Source organism: Saccostrea echinata, unplaced genomic scaffold (assembly GCF_033153115.1).
Source record: "Saccostrea echinata isolate AGI-Se365-2 ecotype Australia unplaced genomic scaffold, CSIRO_AGI_Sech_v1 ptg000012l, whole genome shotgun sequence".
In the NCBI taxonomy this organism is placed as follows: domain Eukaryota; kingdom Metazoa; phylum Mollusca; class Bivalvia; order Ostreida; family Ostreidae; genus Saccostrea; species Saccostrea echinata.
This window is the reverse complement of record NW_026889761.1, coordinates 2,881,859-2,901,887: the sequence shown is the minus strand read 5'-3', so window position 1 is coordinate 2,901,887 and position 20,029 is coordinate 2,881,859. Positions and strand designations below refer to the sequence as shown.

Here is a 20,029-nt window from a genome sequence, read left to right as displayed (position 1 = left end):
TTCATTCAGAAAAAACCTTAAACAAACATCTTCTTTTCAAGAACAGTTGTACAAAATTCTCCAGCCTAGCCCAAATGAGTTAAGATTGGCCCTGATTTGAATCCACGCAACATGGAGATGCTTTGAAAATAATATAACTTACATTGCCTTGCTTGCATTATGCAAAATTTTATCCCAATTTTAGCCTCACTCTAAACCCAAGGTCCATGCTAGATTTTTTTTTTAAATTTCCAATGAATACTCTGATCACTTATTGTGGCCTCTGCCTATCCCAGGGGGCATGATTTGAACAAACTTGTGTCTACATTATCCATGTTATCTCTGGATGCTTATAAGTTACAGATACTTATATATATTAAAATGACTTACGATGGCCCTCCTGTTCTGGAGTAGATATTTCTAACGACTGAATTTCCTATGTTCTCCAAGGCACGTGACACCACCTCTGATGTTTTCAGAGCTCTGCTGGCTCGGCTCCCAAATAGTAACAGGTATTGTTTAATTGGACTCTAATATTCATTATCTTTACATTTACTTTAACCCCCTATCTTGGCCTCACACTACCCCGTAAACCATTATTTGAGCAAACTTGAATTTACTCAACCGAAGAATGCTTGAATATTAGAACGATTATAATTATTTATTTTTATAAATAAATATTCCCCTCTAGCGTAGCTCTATCCTATGGCCTGAACCATGGACTAATGGGGCCATAGATTTTTGCAATCTTGGTAGAGAGCTCATATTGCTTATTAAAATCGTGGCAAAAGGTCGACAACTTGAATCAGGAGTGAGGGAAAAAAAGGATGTTTTTGATGGTTTTGTTCCAGTCCTCAGGCCTCAGGGAAGCAGAGACCATTGGATTCAAAATTTCGTTCCTCTTAAGCTATGGATGCTATATGATACTAAAGAACGAGGTACGCTTTCTGCGAATTTCGGGCCCGTGATTTTCGAGAATTTAAGGATGACGTTTACTCAAATAATAAAAAAAATTCCACTGATAGGAATGAAACACCAGTTAATGTACAATGTAGACTTATGATTGTAGTGTTATTATTAACTTTCAAATAACTAGTCGATGACCTACTTTTTATGCTTGTGACCCCTGATATTTCTAGGGAAATATGCCTCATTTTTTAAAACTATGATCAATATTTTCTTTATTAACAAAATACTACAATAATATTACAATTGATATAAAATAATAAATAAATTAAATACAGTGAATATAATAAAATTACAAAAATATTGAAAGACTTGATTATTGGAAAAGATACAATGGCTGCTTCCGCGACCGGCTGAGGCCGTTCGGAGCATACAACTTGATGCATCTGGTAAAGATTTACACATATTTTTGTGAACTGTGTACTTACAATATACATCCAAATACAAACTTACAGACTTGATTTTTTTATGCATATTAAGTTATTAACCATAATGCTTCAAAATCTTTTTAATCACATTCATATTTAAGAACAACAACAACCATGTCTTTATCACTCTGCCCAAGAATAGTTTGTATCATTTTATTTCTGATACTAAAATAAATTCTATTACAAAAATTATGGTAGCGAAAAAGGGGAAAAAGTTCTTCAAAAAACGTGTGTATTTTTCCGTTAGTGTTTAGGACTTTATACAGTAACCATCTCTAAAAATCTAAGATTGCTTGAGAAATATTGCATGCTCTGATCCCATCTGTAAGGAAAAACATTTTAAACAGATGCTTGCGATTGATGGGTTGTTCATATCAGGATTTTCTTTTTAAAAAGATCATTTGGAACCTTATCATTATTGCCTGTCATTTAAAGTTAACTTTGTAAGCGTTTTTTTCCCTTTCATTGAGACTATTGCCTGTGTTCTTTTTTCTGTCACTAGGTGCATCACATATTTTTCAGCTGTTAATAGATAGTCCAATTCTTGCCAATTTAACCCATATCAGGGGTGGAAAGTGAAAGAATGTACTATTTCATGTACTTGATGATCTTCAATTTTCCAGAGTCTTCTTCCACCACCCATAGTCTGTCGTCATTGTCAACACTGACACCAACAGGAACATTCAGTAAACAGTTATTTATGATCGACAGACCTGCACCATGACTGTCTAGGTTGTGGACACAGTGTTTGAGATTGTCGGACACCAAGATATGACCAAGACTGTCCGTGGTAATACAATGTGGATTAGTGACCTTGACATATCTAGATTTGGCTTTTCCTTCTTGACTGAGGATAACAACAGCTTTAGAGTTCAAGTCGCTGACACAGATATCTCCATTTCTATTCTCAGCTATTTGTAGCCAGAATTCATCATTTTCGACCAAAGCTCGTTTTGATTCACCGTAAGGAATGTCTTGTGTTTTTGAAGTACCCGTGTACCGTACTATTTTTACATGTGTGTCATACAAAACGACTAATATGTCTCCAGACGAAGTGGCACAGATCCCAGACGGGTGACCCTCAGTGCGAATCAAGACATCAGCTTTCCCGTTCCTTACACGGCAAATGGTCTTATTGGTAAAGTCAGTATATAGGAGATCGCCATCGCTGGTCACCGCCAGACCATCGGGATATCCACCAGATTTTGTGATGACCGTCTCTAGAACTGACCCTTCACTGTCAACCCGTGTCATATTACCACGACCACCACTTATCCAAGCCTCATTGTTTCCAAGACAACTGACCAGGCAGGGTTCTTTGATTTTCATATCTATTGCAGCAATGATTTCTGGTGGGTCAAGCAACTCTCTTTGGTAGCACTGTAGAAACGACAGCTCTTCTGTTATTCTGTTCCCAGCTTTGTCTTCAATTATAGCTATCACTGACGAAGGATGCAGCTTACCAAATAATGAAGATATTTTTTCGTCATTTACTGATTCTGGTTCAAATCATCCTGATGAAATCTTCCTCCTTGGCGGTACCTGGCTAAATTTGATCAAGTCAGACTGGACATTGGTGACGTCAGTTTTTCTAAATTGCAGAAGTTCTTTATTCTTCCTGATAATTTCCAGAATAGCAGCTAAACGATTTTCGAATTCAGCCAGACTTTTCTTTAGTTCAACCAAATTTTTGTTTTCCATAGCATCGATTTCACAAAGTCGTTTATTGATGACCCTATCACTGCGCTGTGCAGTTCTTCACCTTGTTCTGACACTTCTGATTTCAAATTGGAACTTATCGCTGGTAACTCATCTAAATCTTTCTTTATTAGCTGGATGATTTTTTGGTATTCAGGAACTAATTTCTCTTCCAGAAATTGTATTTCCTTGACCACAGCCCCTTCTTTTGCTTTCTGATTTTCGCTGACTCTCTGCATCTCATGGTGTATATGCTCTCCTGATGCAATGCATTCAGTGCAGACAGGAATATCACAAACTTGGCAATGAAGGTTGCACCTTTGTTCAAAGTGTTTGGGACAGCATGGCTTGGGGTAAACATCAAATTTTTCTGAATATTTAATAACAGCGTGTTTCTGTACTAGAGACAGTGTACTAGTATGTGAACCAACACAATTGCTACACAGCTTTACGTCACAAGTCTTACAGAAAAGTTCTGCTTTGTTAGGGCAGCACTTGCACCGTATCAACATCTGAGCAAACCCAATGTCAGGATCACCACCCGTCGCCATTTTGTTGTTTAAATCGATACCTACAAGAAATTAATTTATATTCATAAAATGATACTTTACTCAGTATCTATGAAAAAAGATACTTTTTCTATATATACCGAACAGAATTCTGTACTGACCTGTTTATCTTTGAAACAGTATTTTCACACTAAATCGTGTTTTCATAATTCTAATAATTTACTTTCGGTTTCAGCATTTAGTGCATGTTTATATGCACTTATATGCATACCAACACGTATTTCAACTTCTAAATGTAGACTTATCTAGTTTAAGCTCGTCAGGGCCACCTGCAAATGTTACAGCTTCAATTCAGGTGATTTATATTTTTAAAATGAAACATGTAGAGATAACGAACAGTATTCGAGCTCAAAAGTCCATTAAACATTACATAATAGGAGCAGAGCAAACACGGACCTCTAAGACATCAGAAGTGGGCTCAGGTGCCATGGAAGAGTGAGCATCCCCTGCCGACCGGTCACACCCGCCGTGTGCTCATTGTCATGATCGGGAAATAACGGAAAAATCCGTCGACAATTCAGTGTGTAAATAATGGCCTAAAAATTAGTATGAAAAAAGTCAGTCAGCATTTGACTTAATGATAGATTGTATTTGCTGACAAGGTCATTGTATCGACCATAGAACTTACGAAATGATGACTTTAAAAACAAGCACTATAAGCATTTCGTCAAAACCCCCATCTGAGTAACCTTGCCCATACTGTTCTTCGAGAAAAGAATTTTTCCTATTTATGTGTAAAGCTTGCATCTCCTTGAGTTGCGACACGCATTTCCTAGGGATATTTTTTTCTCTGCTAATTATCCAAGAGGGAGAATTTAAAAAAAAAAAATTCCACAATATGATTCATATCTAGCCCCGACTCTTGGGTCTAGTATTTCACAATTTTGGGAGTGGCACCCCTGGTCATCATAACCATTCAGTACAGTTTTTCTGCTAAGAATACACTGGGAGAGACGCAACCGAGGGACAAAAAAAGATAGCAAAAGGTAAACTGTGACTCGAGGGACATAAATGCAATGAAAATAAAAAAAAAAACCCTCCCGTTTGTGTTCATGGCGCTTTAGGCTTTGCTGTAGGCGGGGTATTGAGCTAAATCCCGGATGATAGGCAAAGAACATTTAAGGCTATTTCAATGTCGTTGAACAACGTTGTTTATGCACCAGGCCCACAAGGAAGAAACTATTGTTAGTTATCAAGTCTATTCACTATTCAGCTAGGACGAAAGTTCAAATTCAAAATAATGTTGTTTGTTGTAATAAAATATTTGGAAATGGAAGGGGTTTAGGGGGTGGTATTAAAGTGGTAATTCCTCCCATAAGCGGGGTGGGTTCTCCAAATCACTTTTTAGAATATGCAATGAACAAAATATAACAAGATCATTTCAGAGTTAAGTTATACCACATGTAACGCGCACTCTTTGTATAGACGGATTTAAGTTTACATCTACGGAGAAAGTGTGAAATTCATTATGTGTTGAGACACATTTAAAATGGCTCGAAATTAGTGAATCAACATCTAGTTTTATAAACTTATACTACTCTTGGACGTGAAAATTGAAAACGTATTTGTGACTGATTTAGCTCAATGAACGTTTAAATATTTTAAATATTTAATCTACATCAATGAGAGAGAGAGAGAGAGAGAGAGAGAGAGAGAGAGAGAGAGAGCACAGAAAAATAACTTTTTACAAGGATACCCACTTATGCCCCAACCCGGGGATATATATATATATATATATATATATATATATATATATATATATATATATATATATATATATATATATATATATATATATATATATATATATTTACATTTGCTGGTTTTTCTACTAAGCCAACTGTGAAATTGATTTGAAAGTCATTTTTGTGTATACTCACGCGTAGAAATATACACGGTGAAACTCGTGCTAAAGTGACGTCACAATGAGGCTACAGAGACGTAAATAAAAATGTAACGATATAGGGCAGCAAGAAATTCAAATATTTAGTATATTATTGGTGCTTTTAAACTTGTAAAATGTAAATATAAGGAATGTTTTTAAGCTTAGTGCTAGCGCGCTTCATGAAATATGCCTACGTGACAAGTCTGTGTGATTTACACACCAATAACTCACACAAAACTTAAAAACATTCCTTAAATATATATATATATATATATATATATATATATATATATATATATATATATATATATATATATATATATATATATATATATATATATATATATAACCGGTTCTTGTAGAAATTAAAAATAACTGCAAGATGGTATATAGGGTTGAATTCTTAATATTTATGCCGTGGAGATATATAGTTGATTTCAAGATGAAATAAATGTTTTAAATCAACCCTAAAATAACAATGACAACATATAAGTACATAAACAACATATAAACAAGCACATTCACTTTACAACACAAAAACGATCACAATTTAAACACATAAAACATTCATTTAGGCCATTACTTTACACTTCATACAAACGCATTCAAAGGGCGATAACTCTTTGAAACTCATTGAATTAATGATGTAAATTATGATCCAATAAACGTAAAAATCAAACCAGAAAACATAAACGACATCCATAGGATGGGGCAAAAACGCCCAGGTAAAATGAGACAAATCATAGTAAGGTTTGTACAGCTTGAACCTAGACATCATTTACTTCGTAACCGGTTCGATCTTCGAAAAACAGAACAATTTGAAAAAGTATTCATTTCCGAAGATCTGTCCCAGTTGAAGTTCAAATTGCTACAATATGTACATGTAAAGCCAGGTTAAATCTGCATTTCCAAAAGATGGGAAAATAATCTGCACCCTTCAGGATGACAAGAAGGAAGTGGTCGATACACCAGATGATCTCTTTAAGCTGGGAATTGATGCGATTGATTTTAAAGCCTTGGGACTGTCAGAAAGCGTGCTTTAGGATGAGGAAGGAAGTTCCGGTGATTTGCGTTGTCAAGACGATGATACAAATGAAGAAGACTCTGGTGAAAATGCTACTGTACCAATTTGTAAATTTCAGAAATCTGATAAGCAGATTAAAGTGTTGCATTTGAATGTATGTGGGATAGTGTCTAAAATTAGAACCCCTGATTTCATTGAATATGTTTCACAATTTGATATTTTATGCTTCACTGAAACTAAAATTGATGTTTATGATGATATAGGTATTCATAATTATGAATTACTACCACCAATCATTCGTCAGAATTGTAAACATAAATCAGGTGGTATTGCAGTTTTTGTCAAAAGTGAAATTTATAGATATGTTAAGGTCGTTGATACATCTAGTCAATGCATTTACTTATTCTCTGTTGAAAATATTATGCAACATGACATTTTATTTGGGGTTGTATATATTCCCCCCAGAAAATAGTCCTTATAGTTCTGTTGATATGTTTGATGAAATTGTTAATAAGTTAGTTACAGTTGATAAAAATTACCAAGTGTGCCTACTTGGAGACTTTAATGCTCATACAGGGTCTCTTGCAGACTATATTATTGTAAATGACACTATTCTCGATATTCTGCTGATTGATGAAGACTCGAGGAAGGATATGAACAGTTTGAATTCCTTATACGAACTCGGTATTCCAATACAGAGGTATTCAAAGGACAAGCGTGTTTATAATTATGGAAATAAACTACTTGAAGTTTGTAAAAGCTTAGATATATATATTGCAAATGGTAGAATCGGTGATGATAGTTTTGTAGGTGCTGCAACCACAAGTAAAGATACCGTTATTGACTATGTTATTGTGTCTCCATCTTTATTTGATAGTATTTCTTCTTTCAAAATTTGTAATTTTGATCCTATGTTGAGTGATATGCATTGTCCTGTTATTGTGCACTTTGATATTGTGTTTATGACAAAAACAGATATAAATGAGCTTTCTTGTAAGTTTAAAGAAAATACTGTAGAAAATCAAGTTGTTTTAAAACCAAAGTGGAAAAGTAACAATGCACATGTATTTATTGAAAATTTAAGTGAAGAGAGTATAAATGAATTGCTTATGAATCTTGAGAATGTTGACATGAATCAAGTCGATATTGGTTTTGTAAATCAGGTTGTTACTAATTGTAATTCTATAATCAAGAATGCAGCAGAAAAGGCAGATATGTTTATTGTGACTAATAACAATGTGCAGAGGTCTGTAAGTTCTAAACTATGTAAACCCTATTTCAACAAAGAATGTTATTTGAAACGTAAAGAGTATCACAAGTGTAGAAATCTCCATTGGAGACTTAAAAGAGCTGAGACAGAACAGAGTTTATTACAAAGTAGTAGAGACTATAAAAAACTTTAAATAAACAGTTTGGAGAATATCAGAAAATTTTATTAACAAACTGAGAAATTTACGTAGTACTGATGCGAAAGCATATTGTCATTATTAAATAAATGTGACAGAAAGGGTAGTAAAAATGTTGGAAAAATTGCTCTTGATGTTTTCTATGATCATTTTAAGAATATGAATGCTTTAGATAATGATTCTGATGATGATGTCAATCAGCTTCCTAATGTAACTGATTTTAATATTGAATTGAACCAAGCTATTACTGAAACGGAAGTGTTGAATGCTATAAAATCACTGAAAAACAACAAAGCATGTGGTGGTGATCTTATATTGAATGAATTCTTGAAAAATACAACTGCAAAATTAATGCTTGTATTTGTAAAAAATTTTAATATTGTTTTTATGACTGGTATTGTGCCTGACAGTTGGTCAGAAGGTTATATTTGCCCGATATACAAAAACAAAGGAGATCCTAATGATGTAGATAATTATCGTGGTATTACCATTCTAAGCTGTTACGGAAAATTGTTCACTTGTATCTTAAATAATAGGTTGCATAAATATTTAGAAAACTCTGGCATGCTCTGTGAAGAACAAGCAGGGTTTAGAAAAGGCTATAGCACAACAGATCATATATTTAATCTTAAATGTTTAATTGATTTGTATTTACATAGAGGTAGAAAATTGTATTGTGCTTTTGTTGATTATCGTAAAGCATTTGACACTGTACGAAGGGCTTATTTATGGCAAAAAATGTTGAAACATTCTATAGATGAAAATATGTTAAAAATAATACAAAATATATACAGTAATGCAAAGTCTTGTGTAAGGCAAGGCAGTTCTTGTTCCAATTTTTTCATTTCAAATATTGGTGTACGTCAAGGTGAAAATTTATCACCTGTTCTGTTTGCCATTTTCCTTAATGATTTGATTGAATTTATGTCACATGCCTATAATGGTCTTGTAGATATGAACACGGCAGCTCACTTATTAGATACTGACGAGATAACTGTTTATTTACGTTTGTATTTGTTGTTGTATGCTGATGATACAGTTATTTTAGCAGAGTCAGCTGCTGAACTGCAAGCTTCTTTAAATGCAATGTACTTGTACTGTCAAACTTGGAAGATGCAAGTTAATTCTCTTAAAACGAAAGTTGTTATTTTTTCTCGCTCTAACATGAACACTGATAATTTACATTTTACTTATAATGGTGATAGACTAGAAATTGTTAGAAACTTTCAATATCGTGGAATAATTTTTTCTAGTAAAGGTACTTTTAATGACGCAAAGTCACATCTGGTACAACAAGCCAGAAAAGCTATGTATATTGTTCTTAGAAAATCCAAGATATTAAATTTACCTATTGATATGCAACTGCAACTTTTTGACACCATGGTTGTACCTATTTTGTTTATGGTGTAGAAGTATGGGGTTTTGAAAACTGCAGAAATTTAGAATCCTTTCATATGGAATTTTGTAAAAAAAAATTTTGAAAGTTAAAAAAACTACTCCTCATTGTATTGTTTATGGAGAGCTGGGTAGAATACCACTTAGTATATTAGTGAAGTCTAGAATGGCTGGTTTCTGGCAAAGGATTTTGTGTGGTAAAAATGAGAAAATTTCCTTCACATTGTACTCAATTTTGTATCAGTTTAGCTCAAAAGGTTTTTACCATTCAAAATGGCTCATGGAAATTAAGAATATTTTACATGATTGTAATTTGGATCTAATGTGGAATGCTCAGTATGTTGATAAATCATGCAAAATTGGTGTGTTGGTTAAGAATACATTAAGAAATAGTTTTATCCAAGACTGGAATGTAAATGTATTAAATTCTCCAAAATGCCTTAATTATAGAATGTACAAGTGTGATTTTGGTTTTGAAAATTATCTAAACATGTTACCAAATGATCTTAGATTATATTTATGTAAATTTCGTTGTGTCAGTCATAACTTGCCAATTGAAGCTGGTAGATTTTATAGTATTGATAGATCTGAGAGACATTGTAACCTCTGCAATAACAATGAACTTGGTGATGAGTTTCACTATTTATTTAAGTGTCTTTTTTTTTAAGAATGAAAGACAGAAATTTATACCTAGCAATATTTACACAAATCCAAATACAATATCTTTTTATAATTTGATGAATACTTCTGATATATATGAACTAATAGGTTTAGCTAAGTTTTGTAAAACTGTTCTTGAATTATTTCATGCCTGAACTTCCTACAATGTAAACATTAAACGATTTTTTTTATACAACCGTCAGTACTGTCCATATCAAAGTTCTTTTTGTGGTTCATTATGTTAACTGTTCACATGTTGATTTGTTCAATTGTTAAACTCTTATTGTACGAACATACCCCATGTGGGGGCTTTAGTGAAAATAAAAGTTTCAAGTTTCAAGTTTCAAGTTTAAATTATATTTCTCTATACTGAAATATTTACTACTTTAAAAAATGAGTTTAACATACCAGTGTATGGAACTGAGTGATTTATCTCTTGATCAGGATGACTTTAAGAGTTATTACATGATGACCTAATGGATTAATAAATTATAAAATCATAATAATTCAAACCCAGATCTTAATTCCAATGATCTACATGAATTAGATTAAAACATAACTTGCTCTTACTTTACAATATCAATCTTAACTTTAATAACTTTAGAACTTTCACTCTAGCACATTCATACTCATTTAGCAAGTTTATATTAAAATACTTTATTATTTCATTCATTACCTTTAATTTTAGTTTATGGTCATTTAATCAGTTTAAGAAAAGGATTTACTTACTATTTACTTATGTTTAATATACTCCAGTATATATATAAATCAAATTATAACAGACAACCAGATCTCTACATCCTTCTTAGACAAAAATCTCTGAATAGAATAATTAAACTAAGGTTTCCCGCCTGAATGGACAACTCAGACCAAACAATACAAACTGACCAATAGAATGTATGAAAACAAACAATACCCTTATTTATAAATGGACTAATCCATATATCTACCTTAACCCATAGTCTTTGGTTTAAACCATTATTTAAATAGGGATGTTTATGATTTAAACATATAAATAAATTATATATTAGTAATGCAGGCGCAGCGCTTGTATAGATGTATGGATGAATGAATGAATGAAATTCCTGAAATAAAATATATAGCATTAATTAAAATAAAATAAAACTAAGTTCAACTACCACAAACATATATATATATATATATATATATATATATATATATATATATATATATATATATATATATATATATATATATATATATATATATATATATATATATATATATATATATAAAGCACTAAAAACCAACAACACTGTATATCCTAAGTGTCCGATCTACTAAGTAGATACAAGGTCACGGATGGAAATTTATATAAAGCACTAAAAATGACCAACGACACGAACAATAATAATTGTCAAATTTTCGGGACAACCTGTCCCTTCCTCAGGACAAAGAAAAAAGTTAAGAAGTCATAAAAACAAAGGAAATAGAAAGGAAAAACAACTAGCACTACTACTAAACTACCAAACACTAAATATTTACAATGTTACATGTTTAATTTGGAGTTTATAAACAGTTGTGAACAAAGAAATCCGGAGCACTATGAATTGCGTCCGGTCTATCGGGTGTACTCTGGTGAAGTGTGATTTACATAATTGAACGAATTAATTATCGCTAATTAATTACGACCAACAGTAAATCGTACATTGTCTTATTCTCTCAAAATAGCGTAACTCTACATGATAAAAAGAAATTAAAGAAAGATAATATGGAAGGACAATTTTGAAATATGAATTTGGATATATTATAAATTTGGAAATCGGAAAAAGGAAATAAACAAAAATGTAAGCTGTAAATATTTGGGTAGGTTGTTCCAGGATTGCTAATACGAATTAACGGTAAAGTTTACACTATATAATGATATTTTTTTGTAAGAAAAAAATTTGTTTATACATAACTTATTAGTTTTCATGTGTACATAATATTATCTCTATATATATATTGTTGGTACTATTAACGAAGCATTGGTTAAACATTCATTGTATAGAGCCATGTAGTAAGGATTACATTCTAGTCTATGTAAAGTTGTGTACATCTAATTGAACTCGTAAAACAATCATTGTTTGACACTTTGATAAGGAGGCTATTCTTAGAAAAGATTATCTGTCTTAGGAACCAGTATTCCTTGACCATATTAGGTAATGCATTGCGTAATGGGCAGCAACATCTCTAGTGGTCAGTAGTCACGTGACCTTGAAAACCAATCCGCATCAAATTTCACTTACCATCACTATTCCTTTGTTTTATCTTAAGCTGGATGTACATGCTCTGTGTTTTTGTTTCGTTATTATTAGATGGATTAGATCTTTTATGGTGTACTGTTTTATTAGAAATCGTTGATCAACTATTTTTAACTGAATTGATTGTTTTTCCTGTGATAACCTGTGTCTTAACTATGGCCGAACGCCGCAGCGCACGGGCAAGCTCATCCAGTGCCCCGTACGACCTAACAAGACCTGAGAACTGGACTGTCTAAGTTACGGGAGGAACTGAATAAGAACAATATATCCTTTCGTCAATCGGACAAAAAGAGTGTCTTGGTCAAAAAAGTTAAAGAACTTCTCAGTGGCAGTGATAATGTTTCATCGGAGGATCACCCTGTGGAATTGAGCTCGGGCTCGAGTTCCTCTTCAAACAACCAAGATGGCGGCACCAAAAACTTAGAAACACTTCTACAATCGATCTCAACACTTACTAATACAGTCACGAAGTTGCAGGAGGAGCTTAGGATTGTTTCCAACAAAGTGAATTCAAATCCCTCTACAATATCAGCTGCGGCGGGGAATCCAGTTCAGCTCCCGGCTCCAGAACGGACATAAACTGCGGACGAAGGATACACGCTACAGTCAGCGCTACAGAGTCCAAGTCCATGGCAGAGCAATGGGGGTAGGTCTGGTTTCCTACAAAAAACTAGATTCGGTTACGCCATAGAGTCGTTGCCCTTCATAGAAACTGTGCCCCCTTCACTACGAAAGGCCATAATTGAAGGGAAAGATGTAAATTTGGCGCAGCTTTTAATTCCGACGACAAACGCCATCGCGGTCAGGGAAAAAAAAGGGAAACACGCGGATGAGAAACCGGAGAAAGACCCCCGACTTCACAAAAACCTTTCAATTTCGGAATTTATATATGCTTTCGGCATTTATAAGAACATAATGTGCGAAACTTACCCTCAAAGAAGAGAAGAGTTAGACTTATATGAGAGAGACATTGTTGACATGTCCAATCGTTATGGTGGTAAAGGATTTTATGAGTACCATAAAACCTTTTCAGCCCGGGCAGCTGCTCATTTGAGATATTCCAACATTCCTGTTGACTGGTCGGTGAGGGATAATACCCTTTTCTGCAATATATTTGCAAACTTGCGACCCTCCGCATGTTATGTCTGTAGCAGTATCAACCATACTGCTGCTTTTTGTCCAATGTTTTCGATTAAGAACTATTCAGCAGGACCTACTCAAAAGAAGGGACGGGAGTCCGACAGCCAAGGTCGACCTCGAATAGTGTTCCAAGACAAGGAAATTTGTAACAATTTTAACTCTGAGAAAGGTTGTATCAATGCAAGATGTGGAAACGCCCATGCCTGTTTACGCTGCCAGGGGGGACATACAGCTCAAAAGTGTAGTGACTCAAAAAACGGGCAATCACCCCGCTGGAGACATTAAGCGGGGTTAACCTTAAGATATGTGTACCATCGACTATTAAAATATCTGTGCTGCGGGAGGAATTAAAACAATATCCAGATCAAGAGTTTGCAAACTTTCTTATTAAAGGATTAGTAGAAGGTTTTCATACGGGAATTTACCCCCTACCAACTGAACCATTGGAATGTAAAAATCTTTTATCGGCGAAACAGGATCCTCTCACCATTAACCGTTTGATAGCTGAAGAACTGGAGAACGGTTACCTCATTGGACCATATGGCGAGGTACCTTTTGAAATTTACAGAATTAACCCCATAGGATTAGCTGAAAGTAAATATTCAAAAAAGAAACGTTTGATAGTCGATATGTCGGCACCACATAACAGTCTGGACCACCGAAGTTTAAATGATCTTATAAACAAAGAGGATTTTCTCTCCAATATGTGACTATTGACCATGCGATTCAAATACATGTAATTCAATCAATGGGTAAGGGAAGCTGGCTCTGCAAAGCTGATATTATGGACGCCTTCAAACTCATTCCGATCCACCCTTCTTTGTGGCCATATCATGGCATTAAAAACAACAACAAATATTATTTCTTCACAAGACTAGTCTTTGGTAGTCAGTCAAGCCCCAAAATATTCGACTATCTATCATCTGTGGTGTGCTGGATTTTCGAGAATAATTATGGGATTTCAAATATTCTTCATTTACTTGATGATTTCTTAACGATCGATCCACCAGACTTTGAAGCAATGCGAACAATGGCCTTGATACACCACGTATTTGCTAGACTTGGTATTCCCTTATCAATTAAGAAAACAATGGGACCGTGTACAGAACTTGAATACCTGGGCATTACCCTTGATACCGTAAGGATGGAGGCCAGGTTACCGGAAGAAAAACTAATCAGAATATCTGAATTAGTACAACAGTTCTCAAACCGGAAATCCTGCACAAAACGTGAACTTCTTAGTCTTCTATGTCACCTTAACTTCGCCAGTCGTGTGGTTCTTCCGGGAAGATCATTTGTGTCATACCTGATCAAACTTTCATCCAAAGCTCGGGAATTACATCATCATGTCACTTTGAATTCGGAATGTAGACTTGACCTGCATATGTGGTCCAAATTCCTAAAGGGATGGAATGGTAGATCTTTTTTCATGGACAATGCTACTACTGATGCTGCTGATCTACATCTGTTCACCGATGCCACAGATACCGCTTTCGGAGGTTTTTTCAACAATCAGTGGTTTCAAGGTTATTTCCCAGAAGAACTGATGTCGGAGGACAAATCTTTGTCAATGGCCTTATTTGAGCTGTACCCAATCGTTGTTGCATCCGGGGGGCACAGTGGTCTGGTTTAAAAATTGTTTTCAATTGTGACAATGAAGCTACAGTGCATATTATTAATAAAGGTCGTTCGAAAATTCCCTTAATCATGAAGTTCATGCGAAAACTAACTCTCTGTTCAGCATCAAACAATTTTATTATCTATGCTCGTCATATAAGTGGAATTACAAACTGCATTGCTGATGCCTTGTCTCGATTTCAGATGGATCGTTTCCGTCGTCTTGCCCCACAAGCGGACCCTCTACCGAAACCGTGCCCAGAATATTCGAACCTCATCTTGATCTAAAGAAGCATGCTGAACTTTTAGTTAATGCCTCCATTGAGCCTAGCACAGCAGCAACCTACAGAGCGGGATTAGAATGTTTTAAAAGATTTCTTGTTATGTCTCGCGTGTGTCTAGCTTTAGGTAAACTGCCTGTCATAAATGAAGATATACTTGTATATTTTGTTACACATTGTCAACTTCATTTGAAATTAAGGCACGAAACAATCAAAACTTACCTCGCAGGTATACGTTTTTTCTACCTGAAAGAGGGCCAATGGCTTATGTTTAAAGACTTTGAGAGACTTCACTGTGTTCTGCGAGGTGTCAAAAAGCAACAATGCAACAGCATATCGAAAAGATTACCTATCACTTTCTCAATTTTGTTTCAAATATGTAATTGTCTTGACAAAGGTGTTTTTTCACCCTGGTTAGATCTCATGTTGTGTTGTATGCGTAAAATGGCTTTCTTTGGCTTTCTGAGATGTGGAGAATTTACAACAAATTTTCATAAGCAGAAAGATTATTTAACCATACATGATGTCACTTTTGCAGAAGATTGTTCTTTTTATACCTTGAAACTTAATTCCTCTAAAACAGATCCTTTTCGACAGGGGATTGATATAAAAGTGTTTGAAAATTCTCATTTAAAGCCAGTTAAAACTATGAAAACGTATCTGGAGGGTCGGTTAAATGTTTGCCACACACAAAACAATGCTGCTCTATTTGTTGATGATGAAGGTAATCAAATGTCTAGAAATTTTTTCCTACTTCATGTAAAACAAGTCCTATCTAGGTTAGGTTTAGATGATACTAGGTACTCGGGCCATTCCTTCAGAATTGGAGCGGCCACTACAGCAGCTGCTGTTGGTATTCAAGATCATTTAATTCAGTCACTAGGTCGCTGGAATTCAGACTGTTATGCAAGATATATTAGAATCAATCAAAATACTATTCAGTCTGCACAAACAAAAACGTGCTTATCTTAAGATTTTCTGTTCTTCATTTATCTTCTTGGGGGCATTCACTCACATCAATTCTTAATGCCCACTTATAATATGATGTTCATTCATTTTGGCCTGTTTACCCCCAATTCAGATCAATTTTTCTGCATTATGTAATTAATTAAATATAGCTACCCGCTGGTGTCAACCCGGGTCATTTCATGTAAACCTGATGGTGTCAACCCAGGTATCTCAAAAATTAAACCTGATGGTGTCAACCCAGGTCCCATTCATTAAAACCCGATAGTGTCAACCCGGGTACCCTTACTCACAACCTGATGGTGTCAACCCAGGTTTCTATGGTTACGTAACAATTTCCTGATGGTGTCAACCCAGAAATTTGTTTTTTTACTTTATATGTGAGTAGCCCCCGAGAAGGCCAAAGATATGTGGTATAAAACAAGATGGACGTATGATTTTTTTTTTGTGTGTGTACAAGTTTTGTAGCTTGTTGAGTGATTGTGAACATTGTAGTTTCATGTTTTGATTTGTTTTAATAAATGTTGAAATTTCAATTGCTCTTGCTATTTGTATAAAGAGAGAATTAACTTGTTTGTTACAATCCGGGATTGGGTCTAGTTCACGTTCATCCTGGTGAAGTCATTAAGTTTGTTAATACCATTAGGGCGGAATGACTTCAGCCTGTGCATCCAGAACTTTTCCTTGCCTTTTCTCTGCGCGTCTGTCCATCTTGGATTATGGTCAATAACCACTACTGTCATGTCCTCCCATTTGTGACCTTCAAGGTTGAATTGTTCCCCAACGGGTTCATTAAGTTTTTTGGTCCTAATGGTAGAACGGTGATTATTGAGTCTCCTGCGGAGATCTCCTGTTTCACCAACATACTGTTTGGAGCAAACTTTGCAACTGATGAGATAAATGCAGTTGTCTGTTTGACAGGACAAATTCCCTAGTATTTTGTAGCTGCGGCCTGTAACGGGGCTGTTAAAACCGTCTGTGTCAGAGCTGTACTTACAGAGAAGACATCTTCTGTCAGAGCAAGTTTTAAAGCCCCCGTTAGGTAATGGATTGTCCAATCTGGTTCTTACCACCATGTCCTTTAGGTTCCTCGGGCGTCTGTATGCAGCCAATGGGGGCTTCTTAAAGACCTCTGCCATTCGTTTATTTGAGTGGAGAATTGGCAGATTCTTTTGAAGGATACCGCTGAGGTTCTTAGGGACGGGATGGTATGTGGTTACCAGAGGGACCCTGCCGCTATTGTCTTTTTCCTTGTAGCGTAATAGGTTTTGCCTGTCATGTTCCGCCATCTCATCAATAGCAGTTTGTACGGTGAGGGCATTGTAGCCTCTATTGCATAAGTGGGACTTAAGGAGACCGCTTTGTTCTTGATATAAGGAAGGGGATGAACAGATGCGCCGAATTCTGGTGGCTAGACCCTTAGGCACACCCTTAAATGTGTGTGGGGGATGACAGCTAGTTGGCATAAGATACAGATGGGAATCTGTGGGTTTCGTGTGGAGACTGAACTCGATTTCACCATCAGTCAGGGTAGATGTAGTATCTAGGAATATGTATTTCGAATTAGATAGGTCTACTGTAAATTTGATAGACTGATGAAAGGTGTTGGCAAACGAAATGAATGCCTCGAGGCTCTCGCGACATTCCACCCACTTCATCTCTATATCGTCAATGAAACGCAACCAGCTAAGGGGCCTAAATGGTGCTTGAAGTAGCAAGTTGCGTTCAAGTCTGCCCATGAAAATATTGGCATAAGATGGTGCCATTTTCGTACCCATAGCAGTGCCATTAACCTGCAGGTAATGTTCTCCATTAAACATGAAGTTGTTATACTTGAGATCATGTTCAAGGAGCTTGGCAAGGGACTCGGTAGAAGGAATTTGTATGGATCTACTATCCCAGACTTCTCTACAGGCTTCGATACCCTCATCGTGCGGAATATTGGTGTACAAAGATGTGACGTCCATAGTCACGAGAAGGGTATGATCTGGAAGGCCAGTAGAGGGCGTCTTGTTAATGTAGTCCGTGGTGTCCTTGAGATAGGATGGCAAATTCTCTACGTGTGAACGGAGATGTAAATCGATGTATTCAGAAATTTTCTCCGTGGGGTGTCCAATAGCGCTAACTATAGGGCGACCTGGCATACCTTCTTTGTGTATCTTAGGAAGCAGATAAAATTGACCTGGTCTACAGTCAATAGGATTGAGTGTCTCATAGACGTTGATACCAATCTCGTTTTTCTCAAACATTTCGTCAAGAGTTTTGGTGATGGCGGTGGAGAATTCTTTAGTAGGGTCAGAGTCCAGTTTCTTATAGAAACGTTCGTCTGAGAGTTGTCTATGGGCCTCCGCCATGTACGTCTCTTTATCAAGTACTACTACTGTAGAGCCTTTGTCTGCTTTCTTGATTACAATGTCATCCCGATTCTTTAATGATTGTAAGGCGGATCTCTCTTCCTTACTCAAATTGTCGGGAGCCTTGTCTGGCATTGAAAGGAGTTTCTCTATGTCTGACTCAACGCCGTCAATATACGACTCAAGGGCTCCGCATTTGCCCGGTGCCGGTTCCCAGTCACTTTTTGGCCGATAGAGTTTGTGTTCCTCTAGGTCGTGCAATTGTGGCTGAGAAGAGTCATATGAGTCATCTTCGGAGTTTTTTCTAGAAAAGTGCTCCTTCAACCGAAGTCTCCGAAAGAAAGCTCGGGGAATTTGTCCTGTCAAACAGACAACTGCATTTATCTCATCAGTTGCAAAGTTTGCTCCAAACAGTATGTTGGTGAAACAGGAGATCTCCGCAGGAGACTCAATAATCACCGTTCTACCATTAGGACCAAGAAACTTAATGAACCCGTTGGGGAACAATTCAACCTTGAAGGTCACAAATGGGAGGACATGACAGTAGTGGTTATTGACCATAATCCAAGATGGACAGACGCGCAGAGAAAAGGCAAGGAAAAGTTCTGGATGCACAGGCTGAAGTCATCCCGCCCTAATGGTATTAACAAACTTAATGACTTCACCAGGATGAACGTGAACTAGACCCAATCCCGGATTGTAACAAACAAGTTAATTCTCTCTATATAGTGTAAATTTTACCGTTAATTCGTATAAGCAATCCTGGAACAACCTACCCAAATATTTACAGCTTACATTTTTGTTTATTTCCTTTTTCCGATTTCCAAATTTATAATATATCCAAATTCATATTTCAAAATTGTCCTTCCATATTATCTTTCTTTAATTTCTTTTTATCATGTAGAGTTACGCTATTTTGAGAGAATAAGACAATGTACGATTTACTGTTGGTCGTAATTAATTAGCGATAATTAATTCGTTCAATTATGTAAATCACACTTCACCAGAGTACACCCGATAGACCGGACGCAATTCCTAGTGCTCCGGATTTCTTTGTTCACAACTGTTTATAAACTCCAAATTAAACATGTAACATTGTAAATATTTAGTGTTTGGTAGTTTAGTAGTAGTGCTAGTTGTTTTTGCTTCTCTATTTCCTTTGTTTTTATGACTTCTTAACTTTTTTCTTTGTCCTGAGGAAGGGACAGGTCGTCCCGAAAATTTGACAATTATTATTCGTGTCGTTAGTCATCTTTAGTGCTTTATATAAATTTCCATCCGTGACCTTGTATCTACTTAGTAGATCCGACACTTAGGATACCTGGGGTATACAGTGTTGTTGGTTTTTAGTGCTTTATGTATATATATATATATATATATATATATATATATATATA

General features: G+C 35.6%; 2 protein-coding genes and 1 pseudogene across 2 annotated transcripts; 1 reads left to right on the top strand and 2 right to left on the bottom strand.

The window, feature by feature from the left end:
• Nucleotides 1-1,237: 1,237 nt before the first annotated feature.
• LOC133185794 (serine/threonine-protein kinase PknD-like) lies at nt 1,238-3,824 on the bottom strand. The gene is made up of 2 exons (XM_061321087.1): nt 3,742-3,824; nt 1,238-3,642 (listed from the first exon to the last, which is right to left on the bottom strand). The coding sequence occupies exon 2, from the start codon at nt 2,700-2,702 to the stop codon at nt 1,962-1,964; it is 741 nt and encodes a 246-aa protein (XP_061177071.1). The 5' UTR covers nt 2,703-3,642; nt 3,742-3,824; the 3' UTR covers nt 1,238-1,961.
• LOC133185683 (E3 ubiquitin-protein ligase TRIM36-like) lies at nt 3,047-3,622 on the bottom strand. The gene has a single exon (XM_061320988.1). It carries the CDS (start codon nt 3,620-3,622, stop codon nt 3,047-3,049), a length of 576 nt encoding a protein of 191 aa, XP_061176972.1.
• An 8,605-nt stretch (nt 3,825-12,429) lies between the features above and the next one.
• Nucleotides 12,430-16,284, top strand: LOC133185682 (uncharacterized; annotated as a pseudogene).
• Nucleotides 16,285-20,029: the final 3,745 nt, after the last annotated feature.

Excerpts from the sequence above, each read along its gene's own strand:
- LOC133185683 (XM_061320988.1), bottom strand. The coding sequence starts at position 3,622 with ATGGCGACGGGTGGTGATCCTGACATTGGGTTTGCTCAGATGTTGATA.
- LOC133185794 (XM_061321087.1), bottom strand. The coding sequence starts at position 2,702 with ATGAAAATCAAAGAACCCTGCCTGGTCAGTTGTCTTGGAAACAATGAG.